Genomic DNA, 23,022 nt, shown 5'->3' with positions numbered 1-23,022 from the left:
ACCGTGGCATCGGCGTGCCGTTGAATCTAAAAGGATTGTGGATATATCGGGCGCCCGAATAAAACAAGAAGGCCGGATAATGCGCATCAAAGGCGCGGGCAGAAATAGAGAAGCGCTTAAGCCGGCATGCACTTGTCGAGCGTCAGCGCTTTCATCTTCGCTCTCAAAGAGCAACTCGTAAACGTTTGATGCCACAGGATCAATAAATGTATCACGCGCGGACCAATGCACATCGGCATCGGGTTTCATCGGAAGAATAAAATCTCCGCCTGTTTTTCGCGTCTCTGGTTTCCGCGGAAAACCGCGAGAATGATGAAACGCAGTCGCGATATCATGAAAAAGAGAAACACAGGGTGTCTATTGGAAAAATATGGAAATCCTTGAATTTTCAGAGATATTTTTGTATCTGGAGAAATCAGAGAATTCTCATGAAATTTTCTTGAGACCCGGGAAATTTTTTTATAAAATTCTCTTTCATAATTTTGCTCTTATATTGTAAGCAATCGGCAATCTGTCGATAAGCCAATTTGTGAATTACATACATGTTTAAAATATATTATAAATATATATTTCTATCTCTGTTTCCATATTCAATATTTTAACAAAAAATATTGAATATGAATTATATATTCCTTAGGATTTTTAGTGATAGAAAAATGATAATGTTATACAAGTGAAAAATATTTATCTTCTCTAAAAATTGTTCAGTGTTTTTCAATACATTTGCAAATACAGCACTTGAAGCTTAAGCAGCTCTATGTTTCTTCTTTGTATACGTGAAGAGCATTAAAAAACGCATACAATAAAAACTTTTTTAAAAAGTTGCATAAAAAAAATTCTTTAAAATGTTCTTGTTTTGGGGAATTTTGAACAAAAATACTTGGAAGATCGAGGAATTTTTAGGGAATTTTTTTACAAGATTTGAGTAGAGACACCCCGGAAACATGTCAATTCTATTAGATTTTTAGCTTCAATCCTCTATCTTACTGTAGTATATATTTCAAATAAACATATTCTTACGTTTGAAGTAATAACATGTTTGAATTTAAGAGAATTTTTTCTGCTTTTTTACGTACGACAGTAACTTTTTTAGTAAATCAATTTTTTTTACAGATGTGTTCTAGACATACATATCTAATCAAATGTGTAAAATACTATGTGGCCCATAACGAAAGCACCGGATTTACCGCGAAGCTTGAAAACGTTGTAAAGAATTTCGAGTGGCTACTATGGAAAATCTTTTACGGGAGTTTGTTCTCGTTCAAATTTTTTTACGGCAGTTGCTTTCTTCGAGATTCCGCAAATAGCTGTGAAAAAAGATCTTAACTTCTTACTAATCTTACATTGCGATTTATCTTGGCTAATTTCTAATAAACATTTATAAGAAATAATATTTTTTATCATCTTCATTATTTCAAATTTGTAACAAAACGATTAATTTAATGAATTGAATAATGTTAATATTTATTTGAATAATTAACTATAAAAGTTCTTCTATTATCAGCCAGCTATTTGTGCATTTAAATAAGATCTATTAATATTGATCGATATATTTCCTGCATAAAAATGATTTTTGACTCGTTTCTGATGTTTCTTGATCTTATTTAATTTTTCATTAGTTATTTACATATTCTAATATTTACAATATATTTTTTTATTGACATCACATTGAAGCGTTCCGATATTCCGGGCATTATTTCGAAAATCGTCGCACGAAGACACGGAGATGTCGAAATAATCACCTAGGGTTGAAACTTCTCGAACGACGAAGGGGTTTGGCAGATTCCGCGGTAATCCGGTAAAGTCGCAACTCAAACAGTTTAAGTCAGAATAGTGGCCGAAGGGTGGTAGGTTGCGGTCGTTCAGAGGGTGTAATGGGTGGGATTTAGGATTACGAGTGCAAGTGTATGTAACGTTCGGTCTAGCAATTTATCGGTTTGACCTTCCATTTTTAACGATTGTCGATCGATATATACTCTAATAAATAGTTGGATGCATAATCATGGGCACGCATTAATATATCTTTTTAGATTATATTTTTATAAGGATTTTAATTCTAAAAATTTGTGAAGATTTTTTAAGGTAATAATTAAAGAAACGAATGAATTATAGCTGTTCTTACCGCGCCGCTATATTCTACACACAGGCTCTTTTCTCTACACGTTTTAAAAAAATTATAAATTCCAGTCATCAAAGTCTCGCATTCGCTTCCTTTAAATTCGCAAAATCGACGCGTACGAAGATTGATACAGGCGAGGTGGAATTTTCGGAATATTCCCCGACTCTCGGTAAACGTAAGATGAGGCATGCGCGTATAATTTACGTGAGAGCACGTTCTGTGGCGAGCACTTCGAATCGTGTTATAGCGCGTGAAGCTAGAGCGAGAACGGAGTTAGAGCAAGGTAGGATCAGGGCTGGACAGGGCGCGATAGCGATGTTCCGAGAGCGACTTTGAGCGTCTTATACGCTACCCTACCGTTTGGTTACTGATAACCTCCCTTCCTTCCTGCACCACCACCGTCCCGTAACCTCTTTTGCTATTTATGAGCGGTAACTTAAATCGTGGGACATCGCGATCGTGAGAGATTGTTTCAGCATGGCTGCCATGTCGAAATCCGTGATAGATAAAAAGCGATAGGTAGCTTCTCTATGCTAGGGTAAGGAAAAGTTCGCAAAATGTTGGATACTGAACAATTATACGATCCACGTTGCGGTTTATATATCAAGTGAATTGTATACATTACTTTATCTCATCTTATATACTTAGCAATAAATGTTTCTCTTTGCCTCGTGCTTTGCGTCTAAATGATTTCGTTAAGACAAGGCAAAACCGAGATGGCTCGTTAAAAGAAGAGAGACTTGTAGAAACGTCAAAGAACAAAAGCGAGTGACATTATCCGCGACGAATGGGGACTAGAGTCGTCAGAGCCAGGCCGCCAGGATTAATTCTTTCCGAGCGAGGTTTAGGACGCCGGGATGGATCGCTCGGAAAGACATAAGGATTGGAAGCAAGACTATGGATTCTCTGCGGCACTGGCCTAACTGGAGAAAAAGTAGGGCGAAAGGGCGAGGGACAGACCGGGCGAATCGGTTATCATCCCGAGGGTTGCGAGCTTCGTCCCGGGATCCCACCGTCGCTTTTTCTTTCTTTCCTCTCTCCCATTTTTTTTTTCTTCTCTATCTCCACCTATCCTTTCCTCCCGATCTTATCCTCGCCCTATTTGTCCCTATGACCTAGATTCGCGACAATGCGGAATTATTCTACGCAATTTTGATCGCTTCTGTCCTGATTTGAAGATGCTTACCACGACTTGACATATATTAAATTGTAGTAAGCGAAAAGATTAACTTACAAGGTATTCAAAGGTCCTCGCAAGTATACTCGCAATGTTGTTAAAAATTAGTTGAAGTTGTTGTGAGCAAATGTATTTAAAAATAATCAAGTTAAAAAAAGACGTAACATTTTTATGAAATAGGGCAAAATTCATATTTTAATTTATCATGTTTACGCATTCCTGTCAATGTAATATTATCGATACACTCTATATGATCGCTAAAGGGACAGAGTGGACAGAGTAATATTCGCAATGCGTCGAGGTTATTGATTTTAAAGTTGAGTCGATTGCCACAGAATATTGCGATATAATAATACAGATGGGCCATTCAACCATGGACACATGTTACCAAAAGCTATTACGTCGCTAAATTGATAGTGTACATGATACAATGGAAAATGATAATTTATTCGCAACGATAAATAACGCACTTGTACACCACTTTGTTTCTTTCGAGCTCTCTGTGTTATCGCAAAGCGCGTTAACGTCGTTTGACAAAAATGTGAAATTTTTTTTCACATTTGTAGATTAGGCAATTACGGCGTTACTTTGTATATAAAGCGAAATAATTGCGAGACGTACATCTCGTATCCGCTATTTAATGACACGGATTTACGCGCTCGTTAAAAAATCGTCTACACTTTCAACGAATTGCGTGATCCGAATCGGGCGTTTCTTTCAGTTGCGTACATTCGCGTGGAATAGGCGAACGCACGATTAAACTCGTAAAATAATGGCGAACGGAGGTAAAAGCATTCGCCGTTAAAGCGCGAACGCGGAGACCGCTGATTAACGTTTATTCCAATATTTTTCTTGCCGTTCCCACCCTTCGTGCATTCATCGAAGGGGTAGAAGCGCGGTGAAAACGCGAAACTGATTATGACATTTACGAATACATGGCAATAATGTGGAACGATAATGCCCGATGGTCATAAAAGACACGCTGACTATTGTCCTTGTTTTTCTTTGTTCTCTTTTCACTCTTTATAGAATTGCTTCATCATTAAAACGCGCGCCTTTTATTACGAACTTTGCATTCCCGCTCGTCATTTGCGTTACACAATAATTTTGATTTGTTTGGGAATGAAATTTTTATTTCACAATCACGAGCCAATCGTTGTAATTAAGTATAAAGGCCCTGCACTTTGCGCTACAATAGTAGCTAATACGCTTTTATTTTTCATTTTATTTGTGCAATTTTTACGTTTTTCAAAACAAATTGCAATATCGTTAGCAAAGAGCGCAAATATTTAAATTAATATAAAATAACTTACGTCATTATGAACTCATATTAAACTATAGAGCGTTTTAATATACATATGTTATAAATGAATATTAAATTTTCGTAAATAGAGAGGTAGCTTCTACATCTTCCTTTTCTCCTTTCTCCGGGACGATTTCATTTTCGTAGATGCGGAAGCGTTAAAGCCGAGCCAGAAATATGTACGCGGTCATATCGGGTGAGAAAAGTACGAGTTTGGTAAAGAGGAATGAGGCGGCCCTCTCTCCCCACCTTCTCTCCCTCAAGCGATGAAACTATAAAGCCACTCCTAGTAAGTTGTAAAATTGTAATAGCTTTCCGGTATTTACATAATGCTACGGCGTAATAAGTGGAACTCGGCGAGTTTCCATTACCATTCTGCCGCTATCCGCTCTTATCTCCGCTAACGACCCGAGGGGCCCCGCTCGCCTCCTTGTTTCTCTCGTGACTTATATTTTTCCACCTTATTCTTCGCCGGCTTAACCGCGGCGAGAAGCGATTCAAACCCCAAACCTCGTCTTTTGTTCGCGTCGCGTCTTCACGACGAAAATTCGACTACTTATTTTGTTAGTTGGTTTTCCCCTCTCTCCCTCAAGTTCTTTAAACGCGCGGATTTTATTTTGTCATAATAAGGGATATGGTAGTTGACAAACCAAGCATCTTTTCAGCTTATATTCTATGGCCTAAAAAATGGAATTTTATTGTCCTTTTTTACATTTTACACGAAAAATAAAAATTTGCGTTTATCGCGACACTCGTATGCAAATGAAACTTTTGAGATTTATCTTGTGACTTGATTTAATATTTTATTAATATTTTACTAAGCAGTAAAAACACAATTTATACAAAAACATTATTTTTTGGTATAGATGTTATACTTTATCTTATATATTCCATTTTTTCACATGTTCCATTTTCATCTCTAAACAAAAGCTTTTTGTCACGAGCATCGCTATGGGAAACGCGGTAAAAGTCTCTCCAGTTTGCACGATAATGTGCGATCGGCATTAGCAAAATGTAAAAAAATTTCAGACTGAAATTCTCGTCTATCGATGGAGAACATGAAAGAAGTTGAATTCCCGCTTTCCCGCTTTCAAGGGAAGGAGTGGAAGCTGCGCAGCTTCATTCGAATAAGTGGCCTCCTTAGTTTAGATTCGCCGACTTCCATTGTTTCCTTTCTCCTCACCTTATCCATCCATGATATCATCCTTCTTTATCCCCGAGTGTGTCTCTTTCTCTTTGTTATTTTCTTACGATGAACTTCTCGCCGACGAAATCGGGGCGAGTCGTTTATTTAATTTTCGAGAGATCCCCTGCTATTTTATTTTTATCCCCGAGACTTTATACACTTCGCTGATTAACCCACCTCGCGAGAAACCTTACCTCCCCCATTCCCCTTCGATAGAGAACGTCGAAACGAAGAACGTGCGCTGCGAGTTTGCATGGGGTTGAAGAAGAGTTAGGGACGCGAAGGAGGAGAGGGAGTCGAATTCAGGAGCGTAGGAGAATGGAAGGACTTGCGGGGCTAGCGTTACTCACCGGATATAGAGATGTCTAAGTCCAGCCATCACTGAAATTGCCAGAGTTTACCTCTTCCGCCCTTTTCGCCGCATACCCTCCCTCCCCCGCCACTTCTTCTATCCCGATCGAGCTTTCGTTTTCTCAGCATGGAGTTTCCACCCGTAAAATATTCGACTCCTGCCTTTCATTCCCTCCAGCTTGCCCGCCCGTGGCTTTATTACAATGCGATTGTATTATCAAGATTTCAAGACTAAAAGTATCGGTTTTTCTCCGACATCTTTCTTTCAGCTCCTTTAAGCTCTTTATATTAATCTATCTTGTCGAAGTGGCTGATTTTACGAGGAAATCGATGAGTCTTCTTTATCGAATTACTTTGCTACGCGACTACTAACGATTGCATTATCCGACTGTTACTGTCATTATTATTTGCATTTTACTCTATCCGAATTCAAATGCTATTTAAATTGTATTGCTTCCTTATAAAGGAAGCTTTGTTTTCGTGACAAATTTTTTTTCCACTTTTCTCTGCCAATGTATTTAGAATGTTCTAAAATGTCGAAATATATTGTAATATTCCTAAAAAATGTTTGTATGTATGTATGTGTGTATGTGTGTACGCAATATATCGCACAACCTCAGACTTCCGCAATTTTTGAGATATCGGGCTAAATTTTTTTTACATAGATGGAGTATCATTAAAAGATGATTGGTATTGAATTTGGTGAGAATCGATGAAAGGGTTCATTTTTTATAAAATTTTTAATTTTTTGAGGAATGCCTGTACACGTTGTAACTTTCGCAAATTTTGAGATATCAGGTTAAATTTTTTTACATGGATAGAGTATTATTAAAGGATGGTTGGTATTAAATTTGATGAATATCGGTGAAAGGATTCATTTTTTATAAAATTTTGAATTTTTTGAAAAATGTCCGTACACGCTGTAACTTTCGGAAAATTTGAGATATCGGATTAAATTTTTTTACACGAATAGAGTATCATTAAAGGATAGTTGATATTGAATTTTTTTTTTCCTCCATCCTTATGGAGGAAAGGCAAAATTGAAAAACTCGCTTGCTTTAAGGAGCTTTAAGCTTTGTGAGCGAAATAAAATTTCTCTATGAGGAAGCAATGTGCAAATTTCTAATTTGCACAATTTTCACTTTGTTTTTAATTTTTATTTATTATAAATAATTATAAAATACAATTGTCTTAACTTATCTTAATTCGTTCAAAAATAAGGGATGAGAGTTTTTGTTACATATTTCCTGAAATAAAATTTAATTTTTTTAATATGTTTTGTGATTTTTCGTCTTCATGCCATTGATTAAATGATATTTAAACACTGAAGAAATTTTTTCGCGATTTCCATTTCTATAATTCACCTCGATTACATGATTATACCATACCGAGATATTCAAAAGACTTGATATAGTTCCCGATGTCTGGGCAATGTCTGGATAACATCCGCTATCTACGGAAGACGCGAGAGGAATATCGGAGATCGGAGACGTCGAGTTTATCTAGTATTCATATGTAGCCGCATCCGATACAAGATCCAATGTCGCGCTTCGGATTCGCCGTGAACAATCCTGAGAAATTATGCCGCGCTGCTTGTTCCGACGTAGCTCTGCTTCTTCGCGTTTCTTTCAGTTCGCCGACACACACATTCGCGACGTATCTACAACAAATGCGCGCCCAATATTATTTCTTACGATTTCGACCGTGACCTTTTATCGCGTCATTCTAAGATTCCATTCTTTAAAGCATTATCTGATTATATTCTCTGGCAACAGCTTTTTTTTTTTTTTTTTTTTACGGATATTTCACTTGGAAGAGGAAATTGTGTATTTCCGGAGGTGTTTTTTAAATTTCATAGAAAATTGAATATCGCGCGAGTATTTTCTTCGTGTTTACGTATTGATACGTTATTGAAGTAAGTTTGGCTATTAATAATGCACCTGCGTATCGATTATTTACAACTTCCGGTCGATAAGCCAGGTAGATATGGCAATATGAAAGGCTAGAAGCAACAACAAAAACGCTACCAATAGAGTTTACCTGGAAATGTCGTAGCATATCCAGACACAAATCATATTCATATTTAATAAATTCTTTATCAATTTCGCTGGTACAATCGTATATCGGAAACTTTATTTCCTTTTTATTAGTTGTTTCGCTTCTCATGTTTTTATTATGTCCGTAAAAAAAGACGGGGAGAAGTTATATTTTAGTTAATATTATCTTAATTAATAAAACTTTTTTTTTAACTAATAAAAACTTTATTTTAAGAATGTTTTTCTTTCTGGAAAAAAAAATTAGGTTTTGTTCTAATTGAAAGTCTTGAATTTAATATTAATTTTTTCCTTTTTTATAGATGGTGACAAGGACAAAGAAGATATTCGTCGGGGGATTATCGGCGCCGACGACGCTGGAGGACGTCAAAAACTACTTCGAACAATTCGGTCCGGTGAGTATAAATATCAATATCAAATTTACAACGTTATTACGTTGGTGCATGGCAGGGCTAAAACTATCCGATTCAACGAACTTTATTTTAATAAAATCTTACAAATTTTGCGCGCAAATTCGGGAAAGGAGATAATCGATTTTTTTTATTATTAATATATTTGGTGATTTCTATTTTTTTTTTTTTTTTTAAATAGACGTCATATCTATAATTAATAACGTAAGATTAAGATCTTATTATAAAAAAAATTTTCCGATATCTTTTTATAAAATTTTATATTATTTCGAATTTTTATAAAATTGACAAGTATTATGCAACGTATTGTTACATTGCTATTCGCTGGAATCATTGACTACGCGATATCATTGACTATCGTTTCAGTTGGTTACATTATCGATGTATCGCGCATCCTCACCATTTCCTCTCGCGTCGCAAAATCGAGCGGCGCCGTCGACGACTGTGATTCATGGGATTTACATTGTTTAGTACTTTTGCATATTTTATTGGCCATTTCGCGCGGAACGTTATTGATTTTTGGACGAACAAGTGCACTCATTTCCATTTACACGACGTCAACGGTGCGCGACGACAATTCTGTCTCGCTGTAGCTCCCATGAATTTTGATCGTTATGGCTCATAACGGCGATATCGAGATATCGCTCTATTTGGATTGTTTCAAAATGCGCAACATAATACAATATTATTCACGTGCGAATGATCTCATTTAATCTAGCGGTCTAACTTGTTCATGGATTATACAGAATTAACTTTAACGTTATCAGAAAATTGTATATGTACGTTTTGCTTTTTCATATTTCAATTATTCTTCATCGAGGATTATTTCGAAACGTTATACGTATGTCGAAACGATTAGAGAAATAAAAAAGAAAAATTATTCTTGCTCAAAAATCATTAATTCGCGCGAGAGACACATTTGTCGAATAATCAAAATTGTCAATAAGTTTAGATACGCTTTATATAAACTGATTTTCTTTGATAATCAATGTCAAAATCTGAGATGTCGGATAATGAACGAAAACGATTTTCGGTATAATTATAAGCAATTTGTCCCGTAAAATTATAATGTTGAGCAATAATTTAATTTATTATCGACAGTTAAGAGCATTCGCTTATCACAAGATCTATTTAAGAAGGAATACCGCTAAGGAAAACTGCGAGGTTCGCATTAAATAGAAGATCGAGTTATTGGACACTACTAGTTGAGGGAAAAAGTTTAGCTAATTAGCGTCTATCGATCATCTCGGAATGTCTTTAGAATACATCATTGTGCGGACTTATTCGGCTATTCGTCGAGTTCGATCGCGATCGAATTGAATCGCACGCGCGATCTTCAATCCAATTCCAATTCCAGCACGATTGCTCTAAATGGCTTTCCACGAGCCAGTAATAATAAACGATTCTAATGGGCAGAGTGGAATAATTATTATGCGGAAAGTTTTCGGCTATCTCGTTTCCGTTTTGGAACGATATCATAAAATTAGTAGAATTGTTAAAGTTAAAGCGTCCTGGTTGAGTATTATTATTATTATTTAACATTTACGAGAACATCATTTTTGGGATAAACGAGCCGAAAATGTATATATGTGTATGAATTATTTTATTCATATTCCTCCAATATTATCCAATATTATTGCTTTTCTTTTCGACGTAAATGAGTTTTGACGTCTCTAATGGTAATCAAATCAGGAGTCCGAGAATAACGAGATACGATAATTATTTTACCATTTTTCTTAAAGTATATTCGAATCGCGTGTGACGAACATATTTTTAGAATCGACGCGTATCGATCTGTAATCTAAAATTCTTAGGTCACGATAAAAAGTCACGTATGTCATGCATGAAAATCGCGATAGCGTCCTTCCGTTATGGTGAATCAGATTCCTTGTCATGGTCAGAGACACGCATACCGTGCATCGGAACGGTTGGGAGCTCCTCCCGGCTGCAGCGGATCGGCTCGGAAGAACCGACGCCGCTTATCATCGACGGGCGGGAATCGAGATACGGAGAGAATTCGGTAACGCCGAACGGCCGCATAATAAGGCAGTCCCCCGGGTCGTCCGTTGCAGAGATGCACAGCCGGCGGATATAGAAATTTATTGGAAAACTTGGTCGATTCCAGCCGCGGCGGAGGATATATGCCCGGCTGTCGGGTGACACGATGTAGTTTCGAAGGATCGAGGATAGTAGTGGAATATGACCGGAGGACGGAGAAAAGGGGGGGGGGGGGGAAGGAGGGGCGAGGAGGGAGAGCGAGGGGGGGTGGAAAGGGGAAGAAAAGGAAGAAGCGAGGAAAGTTGGGGCGAGCGCGACGTTTGTCGTGGCACGAGCCAGAAATGGACTCGAGATATCAGAGAGTCTGCCCGTTATCTTCGGCCTAACTCTCTCCCTTGTCCCCCTCCTATCCCCCTCCTACTATCCTCTCTCTTTCTCCCTTACGTACTCCCGTTCTCCGCCGAAAGTCCCTCGTCCGGCTTTGAATGCAGAGTTTCCGGCTCGACTTCGTCTACGTGTGGGTGTATGCGTGTGTGTGTGTGTATGTGACCCACATCGGAGATACGATCGGGCGGGCGTGCGCGCGCGCTGGCGAACGTATACGAGACGCCATTTCGGAATTCGACTCCTACGTATGATGACACACACGCATGCACATAAATACACACACACACACACACATACATGAGTATAGACAAGTTCGTGTCTATGCCCACGTACTACTAACGGCGAACATGCACGATCGGCGCTCTGTATTCACACCGGACGACTGACGGGTTGAATAAAAGTGAAGGGCGGAAAATTGGAGCCATGCCATTTGTAAAGTAATCAGAATCTGTTTTCTTATGTACGTACAGCTAGCTATTTTACGGCTATTTTACTACAGGCTTTATTTTTATTTGACACTTACACCTTTGCGTTGGTAATACATTTGATGCGCATATGTCCGCGTAACATATGACGCGAAACGTTGTCCTTTACGTACTTTTAAAAGTCGGTAACCGCACAAAAGAGCTTCCGTTTTTGATACGATTACCAATGATATTATAATACAAGAGAAGATATTAACGCTCCGATGTGTTCTGTGCGATCGTAAGTGTCTGTTAGCAGATAACTCATGTTTGGAATGTAAAGGTACAAATGCAAGAGGCGAAATCTGCCGTAAATTTCTATCGCTCGCTGGTCTTTCCGGCTCACTCAGTCCGATGTTCCATCTCGCTGATACGTATCTGATCCCACTTTTACTCCACGGAAACAGGGAGAGAAAAAAGGGAGCGTGCAAGTGGGAGATCTCCGTCGACGAAATAGCTAGACGAGGTAGTTGATAAAGCTAATGGCATTGCCGGGAAATGCGTTATACTCATTGCGTTCCGGCTTATGAAACTTTTCAGGAACGACCATTTCGTTCTCACAAACATTTCTACGTATTCGCGTATTCGGCCGAAGGATTCGAACATATTTCCTGCATACATTTAATTCCTGTTTAAATAACGCGCTACTCGAATATTTTAATTTCGTTTTACATATTTGAGTTGAGTATGCGTGAATTTTCGTGATTCCAATGAAGCGATTTCAATTTAATTAGATTATATTCGAAAAGAGAGAGCGTTTTGTTCAAAGATAAATACGCTATTTTAATCTATCGATTATTTATTCTAAAAAGAGGAAAATAATTTTTTTAATCTTTTTTTATTTTGGTAAAGCTTTCGTGAGCTTTGTAAAGTCATCGTATGGAATTTTTGGAGCATTAAGTGACGTAGACTTAAACGTAGTAGAGTAACGATTTCAAAATATAGTCTTGATGCTTTTAGAATAACTTAGACGTTTTGCGAGGAAGATTGTTTGACAGTTTGCTTTCACTGTTTCAAATCTTGCCTTTTTCAATCTGACATCTTCGACACACATAATTATGCGACATTTGTTTAACCAAGAAATAAAAATTTCTACACGCACTATTATAGACGCGATTACGCATACCGAGGCGCTTTAGTAAATATCTAGTTACATAGCAGGGATACCTCCCGTTGTCATTAAAATTTACGAAGAATCGAGTGTAATAGTTAGCGTGTGAATGCAAATCTCGTTTCGATATACATAGATTGCGGACTCTGCCCGGACCTTCCCTCCGTCCCTCTCGTTGGGACGGTCGTATATCGCAGACCCCCTCGCCAGCACGCGATTTAAAACTTAGATGAGGCCGTCCGGCGACGTTACCTGAAAAATGAATGGATCACCGAAGAGAGCGAGAGCTTAATTGCGCTCGCTCTCAGACCCTTTCCTCTTCCTTCTTTCCGGCCCTGCCTCCTTCGACAGTCGAAGAGCCGGAAACGAGGATGGATGAAGCGGTAGGAAGATAAGGGGGAGAGGAACGGTGGTTGTCGATGGAAGGGCTCACCTCTTCGACGCTGTACTTAACGATCGACTTGGAATTAAGAAATTAAGAATTAATACAGATCTTGGAGAAGCGATCGGTTCGTCTTTTTTCACCGGTCGCGCTGCATTTGATTCCTCACATCGGGGGACGAATTTTCCACAGGCACGGTCGTTCATTGATCCGCCGCGATGAAGTTTGCTCGTTCGGATAGCGAGGAGTGCTCGGTAATCACTGCCCTCTTGTCATCGCTGACGAGTGACAGCTTTGAGGGCCTTGATGATCGTTCTATTTCGAAAGCGCGAAACAACGAGTTTTTTGCATAGTCATTTGTTGACTAATTTTGTTGCAAAATTTTACGTAATCGTAGACCTCTAAGGCTTTTATGCGAATTAAAAAGTCATCCTTTTTTCTCGCATATCTTTATAATAAAATTTAACGATTAAACAATTAAAATTATCTAAATAATAATTTCTTCAATACAGGACAATGAAGGTATAAAGGAATGTTTGCTTTTCTCATTAAACGCGTACGTTTCAGAAGTTCAAAATTTTGCTCTTAATAATAACAAGAGAATTTTCAGATTGTATCTTCAAACCGATCAATATTTTTTTTTAAGTACCCTCGATGTAGGAACAATATTCTATAGTCGTTTTTTGCTTAATCAAATCCAATTACAATGTGACGTTCGTGCGCACTATGATGGAAGCGAAAGTAAATATAGTTTTGCGTTGCGCCCGCTCGCGCATTCCTCCCCGCCGACTTCTATATTCGTCGGTAAATAATATTTGCAGCGTTCGAGCATATTCCCGTTTTGTTTCTTTTCGCGTAGAATATTACCGCGGTCTACAATACATCACTTGCCATCGCGCACACGCTTCCAATATTCGTTCGCCGTTTCGTTTTCACCTGTAGAACACGCGGATACAGGAAGTGGGAGAAGGGGGCGGAGGAGGAGAAGGCGGTGGATTCCGGGGACTTCTGGGAGTTCTCCTGCGTCTGCGAGCCTGCGCGGCTGCGTGGCTGAATAAATAAATTTAATGGCGCTTGTCACGTAGCAAAACGGGATAAATTCCGGGCGTCTGACAGCCATTTAAAACAATGCCGTCGCGAATACACGCCATTTGTAACCCGGTGCTTTTGTTTCACGTTGCTATTCATTCCCCTGCGAACCCCATACCGTGCCTCTCGCGCCACCACCGCCAGCGTCAACCTATTCTATATCCGCCGACGTCACCGTCGTTCGACCAATCCGCGAATCGGGAAAGCCCCGCGCCGGGCACGTTGATAGCGCGGATCGCGCTGTCGGATTCATGCTTCATTTTTTATCCCCGATAAAAATGCAATTAAGGCTCGAGTCGTGCCCATTGTATACCTCTTTCTCGATGTCTTATGTCCCGATCCCATTTATCCCGACCGGTTGGAAATGCTGCGTTCGTTATTTGCACGGAAAGATCGCTTATCGTAAAATGTCAACGATCTCTTCGGATGTAAATTCTGTCCGATGATAATATGCTAAACCATTGTCATTGATGAATCATATATAATAGTTCTAATTTTTATTTATTTCTAGATTTGATTATATTGTATATTCTCTCTCCAGCTTCAATATTTTTCTTCTTCTCAAAATAATAATAAGAAAAATATATCTCATTATCGTTCTTGCTATTTTCGCACTTGTAAGATAGTTATACCTAATTTGATATCTTATTATGTATCATTAATTATTCCTTGGTAGAGAAAAATATATGTATGCTTGTTGAATAAAATAAGTATATTTGAAAATTAACTAAAATTTTAAGTAGTTTATTATTTATACAATATATATAAATTTTCCGTCAGGCAAATATACGTGTCTCTCTTATATAACATTATCTCTTATTAACAATTATATATTTTGTTAAGACCATCTTGGATAGAAGGAACGTCGAGAAGGGGAATGGCTGTCTCACGCGCTTAACCCAATATTCACCATTACCAGATTCTGAAAGTTTTTTTTTTTTTTTTAAGGGATATCCGCGAGCGAAAAAAAGTCGCGTAAAGTTCGACTCGATTTTCGCGCAACAAATTTTCAAGCTCGCGGAAATGCCCCCGAGGATTAGTCGCGGTGCCCGTTTCGAGAGAGGAAAAACGGGCAAAATAGTCGCGTAACAGCACTTTTTTCCCGTCGTCGCGACGTAACCGCCGTATATCACGTTATGGCGCTTATCAGACGGGCGTGGTATATCTCGAGCATTTCGCCGTGGCGACGAGAGAACGGGGAAGGAAAAGGGATCGGAAGAGAGAGAAAGCGTAAGTCCTCGCTTCTTCTTTCGAAATTTCTCAGGCTCGAATGGCGGCAGCCAGCTCGATGCTGGCCCCGCTCTCGCGCGCGAGAGAACATTCCTTTTTCGGGGATGAAGGGAACCATCGCCGTTCCCGTTCCCGTTCCCGTTCTCGTTCCCGTTCCCGTTCTCGCTCCCGTTCCCGTTCTCGCTCGGGCGAGGGTGCTCGGGCGTGCGGAATGAAATTTATGAGGGTCCTTTATTCCGGCACTTAAAGGGAAGGTGGGGCGGAGAGAGAGAGAGAGAGAGAGAGAGAGTGAGAGAGTGAGAGGGGGAGGGGTGAGGGGGGGGGGAGAAGCCTCGACTTAAGTTTGAGCAATTTATTAATTTCCCCGTATTTCGGCACGGACGACGACGCCGTCTCGTTCCGCCCCTTGAAAAAGAGATCACGCTCTCGTCCCCCTCGACCCCTTCTTCAAGACCGTTTCGTGGGCAAATCGTACATCACGCGCGTGTCACGGGAAGAAGTTTAACGTCGCCCACAAATCGTGCCGCGCGTATTTTTATGCTCCTAGTCGAGAAATTCTCTCAAGTCCCCTTTCGAGCAGATGATAATTTATTATTTTGTTGCGTACGCGTCATTCTCTTTTATGATACGTCGTATCGCATTAGGTGCTACTTTCGTTATTAAAAATTCACATTTATAATTAATGTTAATTACATTCGGAACTTATCATAACGCGCGCGTGTATGCGTATTTATTATCAGTATTTAGAGCAATCTAATTTGCATTTAGTTAGTAATAAGTTGACGCCAAAAATTGGTATACTATTTCGATAACACGCACATTTTAGTATTTTATTAATTTCGAGTTTATTAAACTATTATTATATTTCTATAAATTCTGTCTTCCTATTGCAATGAGTCATATTGTTTTGTCATTCATTTGATGACAATTGTGCGAATTTAATTGTCGGTTTTATTTCGTATATATCTGTTAGGAGCTTTTCTTCTTTCCCTGTAAGCTCGTTGCATGATTGCTACACGTAGTTTTTGTCTAGCGATGCAAGCATCATTAGCGAGCATAACGAGCACGCTAATCATCAGCAGACCGCGCGCGTTGTGTACTGAAGCATCCTAGAGAGAAAGAAAAAAAAATTACATGCTGGAACACGTGTAACTGTAGAAGGTAGAACGCGCACGTATCAGAAATATACGTGAGTTTTATGGGTATATGTGTTTGCGCGTATGAGGGGGAAATAGAATTGCTTTCTATAAATCTTTTTAATCGTTAAAATTTTACAAATAGTTGATAAAATCTGCGATAATTATTATTGGTTTATATACTTTTTGTTATTTATATCATAATAATACTTTAATTATTTTAATTTTAAAATAAAGAGAGGAACCAAAGAACAAGACAAAACAAAAACAAAAAAAAAGAAGAAAAAAGAGAAAAGTTACTTTTAAGAAAATAAACAGAATTATTAGAGAATGAATGAATTATTTTAAATTTCGCTATCACCCGCAGCATCGGAATATAAAGCTGTATATGTTTTACAATTCAAGATTATGTATGTATGTGCATATGTTATATGTGAAGAAATGTAAAGCAAGTACTAATAGTCTCGATAACATCAATATATAGATATGTATTATTCAGAAGTGCAATTGGATCATTGGATAAAGAATACCGTTTCACTGATTTATCGATTCCCTTTTTGTTCGGAAGGAGATGGAGTGCTGCCTAATTATCGCCATTCCGATTAACGATTGCATCTGTTCCGAGAGAGAAAGAGAGATAAAGGGAGTTGAGGGCTTTAGGATTTAATTCATTAGTCACGTTAAATAAGGCATTAATTATTTCGGTAATTACGTAAATGTAAATACGCTACTATTTATTTAACCACGCTTATTATTATAATTAATTTGTATTCACGATTCTTATCTAGTATCATTTATCTTGAAATCTCATTTTATATTATAGACATGTAATTCTCATTGTTTCATGTTATTTCAGATCGTTAATCGTCGCAAATGTAAATATATCAAAACTCAGAAAAAATGTTTTGAAATTTTCAGATACCTATTCTATTACTGAAACTATTCAATTCGTATATTTTATCGTTTTCTGCTAGTCACATTTAAATTGAATTCTGTATCAACAATTTTGTACGAAGTATACGAATTGAAATTGAACGAGAAGCAATATTAGAAATTATATTATATATTGCATTTGGGCTTTGTTTTGAAAATTAATGCTGCTTCCGTGCACATGTTTTGCTCATCAGATAAATATCTTTGATTTAAGGAGATTATTGATTGCGGAATTACACACACACACACACACACACACACACACACACACACACATACTATATTTATCGTAAATTCGAAACGATCTGTTACACTTTATTTTATTCGGCGATTTTGTAAAATCTGTTTAAAATTGATTTAAATCTGAGGCTAATTCTCGCAGCAGATTTGAATAGAGTGTAAACCGGCGGCCATTTACATTCTCAGACAACGCGATTCGTGTTGCGCAAGTATTTGCCTGGCCGTTTCGTAACGTAAAACAGACACGAACAATTCCAGGCGAAGTGCTGCTTTAATGTCGAATTCATGCCATTTTAAACCCGTATGTTTTGTTCTCTTATTTCGGCGTTAACTACAAGCGAGAAACGAGGCCACTCGTTTGTCCATGTTCTTGTAATTATCATAATTATTGTCGTGAGCGAAAGCTGTCGAAGTAATGTACGGAGGAAGATTTTCAATGCCCTATTAGAGCGAGCGCGGCAACATTTCACGAGCTTGCTTCATTCGTTGCAATTACTCGAGCTCCAAAGTATTCATGCCAGTTGATGTGTGTATTTTGGGGAGACCAATGAAATCATATTTACATGAAACAAATGTGTCAAGGCTTTAAAACCTTTATACAAGTTAAAAGATATATTATTCTTGGGATTCTAATATTTATTGAGTCATATATTTTCTCCGTCGACATTTACAAACTAGCGTAAACGCGTATGTATATCAAGTTGATGATAAATATTTTATTTATATTATTAAATTTATATTAATATTAATATTTTTCTCTTTCTCACGTATCATGTATTTTTTTGAGATGTAATAAGCTTTTAAGATATAATAAGCGTTTAACGTTATATCTTATCAACAAAACTAAAATTGATGAAATAAAAAGGAATATTGTATCAACTATAGATTGCTCTTATATTTATCCATATTATTCGTCATCAAATTTATGATAGACAATGTATTTATCTCGTTGTTATTTATCATTAAATCCGCGTAGTGATAACAGACCTATATTAAAGATTAGACGCGTAAGGGAGAAAGCGCTGAAAAGCGAGAGGGGAGGCTGCAGTTAACAGTCCCGTTAAACATTAACTGCCGTTCTGCAGTTTTCCCCTATAACTCCAGGTTAACTTTGATTGCAGCTAACGGCCCCCGGGGATAGTAGTACGTTTAAGAGAGACTCGGGATAGAACGGGGGAGGATAGAATGGGTTGATGAAGGAGAGCGCGCAAGAAGATGGTACGGGAGAAGGACGATAGAGGAAAGGAGGGAGAAAGAGGAGAGGTTCGAATACAGGAGGCATCTTATAACTTCTTATAATTACTCAAGACTCGAAGCTTTAACTGCTGTTTAATTTCATTCGGCAATTAACCCCGCGCTTTATCGGCGCTCGAAACACCTCGAGTCATCGTCTCGGATGGCCATCGGCTACTATTTTATTGTCCGCGGCATAGTATCTGCATTGTTCTGCATACCGAATCGATAATGGTGCTAATGCGTCGATTAGACTTTTGCGCGAAACCAATTGTCACTGTTAAATAATTTTTATGTCGTAGATATAAAGAAAAAATGCGATCTCATCGCTTTCATTTTCATCGTATAAAAATTATTTTTGCTTCGCGCAAGGATGCGTTTCGCGGCTGTGCAAAGAAGGCTACATCCGTAGCGTCGCTGAAATTGCAATCATTGCGGTGAGCTGTAAATTAAAAGGCAGACAACGAGCATTTGCAGCTGACAAGTAATGAGGCGTATAATGATTTTATCGGGCAATTGCCGGTGTTTCATGTTGCGATGCCGATTGGACGAGAATAATGGCTCGTCCGCATGAGGCATTCGATCGTTGATTGCCCATTCGACCGTCTGGCCCGGACACTCGCTGCGTTTCACCGCCCCGACATCGTTTTCCCTCCCACGACCCTCCGAAAAGGGATATAACTATGAGCTTCCGTACCAAAATTCCGCTGTACGATCTACAATACGTCGATACATCGTAACGTTTCTTAATCTAATTTCAATAGCCCACACATCGCTCTTGTCGAAAAAAGAGATCGATTCTAGATCTGTCGAACGATTCCCCCTTTCTTTTTCGGCCACACTATATTTATCAGAATTGCCGCTCTTATTGGGAGAGAAAGAGAGAAGCTAAGATATAAAGAACTTGGCAAAGTTATATTAATTTAATCGCATCAATAATTATTGGATTAGTGGTAATTACGAATGTAAATGGAATAGATGAAATAAAATATGAATTGAATTGTTCCGCTTGCAATCAGCCGCCTTTCTTGCATCTATTCTGCGTCAAATTCTACACGCGCCCGTTGCGGATTTGCATATTCGTCGAAAATAATCCACTCGAATTAATTTAATTAGTCGAAAATCGCGATGGCGTAGAAGCGAGGAACGAGAGAGAAATATAGTTGCGAGAGGAATATAAGCGAGGCTACTCTGCATATATAGAGACAGATAGAGCGACGCGTAGCGTTACCGTCATGTTGGATTCACTTCTGGTGAAATTTGTTTATGCAAATAATTCGCTACAGTTATGGAGAACCGTCAAAGCTGTAGTACTGCTCTCCTTTTCCTTCCGTTCTGACTCGTCGCTCATCTGTATTTCTCAAGTAGTACAGCTGCTTTTATAATCCGACTTTCTTCGTCCGTCTCTTACACTCGTCGAGCTCAAGCGTCTCGGTTATTTCAAACTGACAGCGTTATATCGAAATAATGATTTCTAGAAAATAAATCAACACGCATTCCGTGTAGTTTTATTTTAAAAATCAAAGATATTTCGACAAATATTTTCTTAATTGGATAAAAAATATTTAATTTAGTGACTGTGGTTTGAAATTAATTTTTCTTCAACTTCATTTTTTTTTTTTTTTTTGATTATATTACATGATACTTAATTTTCTCAGAGGTTCGTTTTACGAAAATATCGGATTCGTTTCTGGCCCTCGTTTTCGTACAATGGCGCGGCTTTCTTCGAGCGTTAATATTTTCCGCTCTTGTTGTTTTGATTTAAGATCGATTTCAAATTTCATACGGACCAACACGGCGTGAAAGTGTTTTCGCACCCTTCGTAATTCGGATTCAACTGACTGAGATCTTTCGCAGCGCCTACGGGGAAATATCTCAGCAAGGAAAACGTCGTCTAGATTACGAGTTTATCTAAATGATCTCCCTAAAACACGGCAATCGCGCTAGAGTGGCGATTATAGGACGAGCAGCCCTAGCCGAGCCATGGAGAATGTTTATGGTTTTGTGACAGGAGAAATTGTGTTTTTCGGGTAAATCTCTCATGGGACAGGACAATTTCTGAGGAATTCTTGTGCTTTTTTGCTATCTAATATACGAATGAAATAGCAAATTGTTATGTATTGTAAGTTGAATGTAATGTGCAAATCAAAAACGCTATTAAAATGAGATATGAAAATGAGGAAAAAAAAACACTTGCAGAAAATAAAAAATTTTAATTTTGAATAAAAAATTAATAGAGTAAATAATTAAAATAACATTCTTTTTCGACGAAATTAATTCTATTATACCAAAAATGTTATCTTTTTTTTTTTTATAAAAAACAATTTTTTTTATTCACGTATATGAATATTAGACCTTACTTATAAATTAGTTTTAGAAGTCTTATTTGAATAGAGAAATAGTTGTATATGGGTTAGGGAAGTCACGAAGATTTTATGATAAAAATAAAGAAATTTTAAAGAAACGTGAAATACCAACATTTTCAATAGGAAGAATCAATGATACAAACTCGGCAAGAAAGCTAGAAAAAATATACGAGAAATTCGGCGATATTTCTTGACGAGAGTGCGTTCGAGAGACGAGACATCCCTCGGCAAATAAGTGTTTTCATTCGGAATGTAGCGACATTCGTTGATCGAAATCGAAGCCACCGTCGGAAGATGAGGTTAAAATCCAATAGTCCGGCATAGCCCTCGGGGAGCGATCAAGGTGACAGGGATTCAGGGGTTTGCACGCGAGGCAGCACCCTTCGAATTATGAGCGGATGACGAAATTTTGATTTTCTTGCCCTCGCTCCGCCACGCTTCATCCGTTTATTTGATTTTAAACCACGGCGAGACGACCCTTGCGACCCTTCGCTGACTATCTTGTCGCTGACTAACTCCTTCCCGCAATTTTACGTAGGGAATATACGAGAAAATGTTTCGGTCTTTTAACGTAACTGTAATGTCGAAGAATTTTATCGTTTTGAAAGATTCAAGGATTCCAGTAACAATGACTTTGCACTGAAATACGAAATAATACGAATATTTACTCAACAAATTCAAAGTCTTTTATGTGTTTAAGGCAAATATATAAACTAAAGAATATTATATAATTAATAGAAACATGATAAGAGTAATTCCGAATGTAATTATATTTCACTACTGAAGCTTTAGTCTCTCAAATATTATACAATACATAATATTACCATATTATATTATATATATGATGTAATCTAATATATATTATAATATAATACCTTATATTATATTATATAATTATAGAGAGAGAGAGAGAGAGAGAGAGAGAGAGAGAGAGAGAGAGAGAGAGAGAGAAGAGAGAGTCCTTTTCGAAACAAAATCTAACTGAATTAAATAAAGAATGAGATCTGACTATCTATTTCCAATTTTCTGAAAGTTAATTTATCGTAAAAGCTAAAATTTTTATTTCCTTTCACAAAAAATTTTAATTCAAACTAATATTCAAATTAATATTTTGATTTTTATTTAAATGATTTTGATTTAAAAATTTGAATTTGTGAAGAAATGATGAATTAAAAAAAATAATGTGATACTTTTTTGAAAGATATTGCGAAAATAACATACTATTGCAGTAATGGTATTAGTAATTATTCTCTCTATTGCATATAAGCGATGCTGACACAGAAATGTCATTCAATTTAGCTGACGTTAGGTTGACTGTATTAAGGATATATATGGGCGTCTTACAGTCTGCAATTTTGTCTCCCGGGATCTGCACGGGTTTCTGATGCCGAAATCCTTTGAGTACGAGCCCGCAGCAGGATCTTCTTAAGATTAGTTGTTGGATAAGTTAAGTTTCAGCCTACAAACAAAGCGGTCTTCCGTACTTGTCGTTGATTAAAGTGTTTTACTTGTTTAGCGTAAATAACTGTCGACAGAGAGTATTTATAGGACTTATATCTTGGAAGATGCGTATTATAAATGCGCAAATTACATTACATGCGCAATTACGTAGCGCAAAATATGCTAATTTGTACGACAATTACTTCTATGCGATTACGCATTTAAATTATTAAATAGTCATATTAGGAACTAATCAAATTGCATATATTGTACATCTTTGCTTCATATTTAATCATATTCCTTGAAAATGTATAAATAATTATTTACGTTATTAAATAAATATATATAATAATTGATAAAATATAAAAGAAAATACGCATATTTTTATACGCTACGAATAATGCTAAGAATAA

The 23,022-nt window shown here is 37.6% G+C and overlaps 1 protein-coding gene across 4 annotated transcripts in view; it reads left to right on the top strand.

The window, feature by feature from the left end:
* Rbp6 (RNA-binding protein 6) overlaps window positions 1-23,022 on the top strand; it is a 420,916-nt gene that overhangs the window by 223,791 nt on the left and 174,103 nt on the right. For all 4 annotated transcript variants that reach the window (XM_070314118.1, XM_070314115.1, XM_070314116.1 and 1 more), the window contains one exon: window positions 8,493-8,585. In XM_070314118.1, coding sequence (XP_070170219.1) covers window positions 8,493-8,585 — 93 coding nt within the window. The remainder of the gene's footprint in view (window positions 1-8,492; window positions 8,586-23,022) is intronic.

The sequence above is a fragment of the Polyergus mexicanus genome, unplaced genomic scaffold (genome assembly GCF_030449975.1).
Source record: "Polyergus mexicanus isolate NDT 795.1 unplaced genomic scaffold, iyPolMexi1.0 SCAF_26, whole genome shotgun sequence".
Taxonomy (NCBI): Eukaryota; Metazoa; Arthropoda; class Insecta; order Hymenoptera; family Formicidae; genus Polyergus; species Polyergus mexicanus.
The sequence above is the reverse complement of the archived record's forward strand: the minus strand, read 5'-3'. Positions and strand labels throughout refer to the sequence as shown.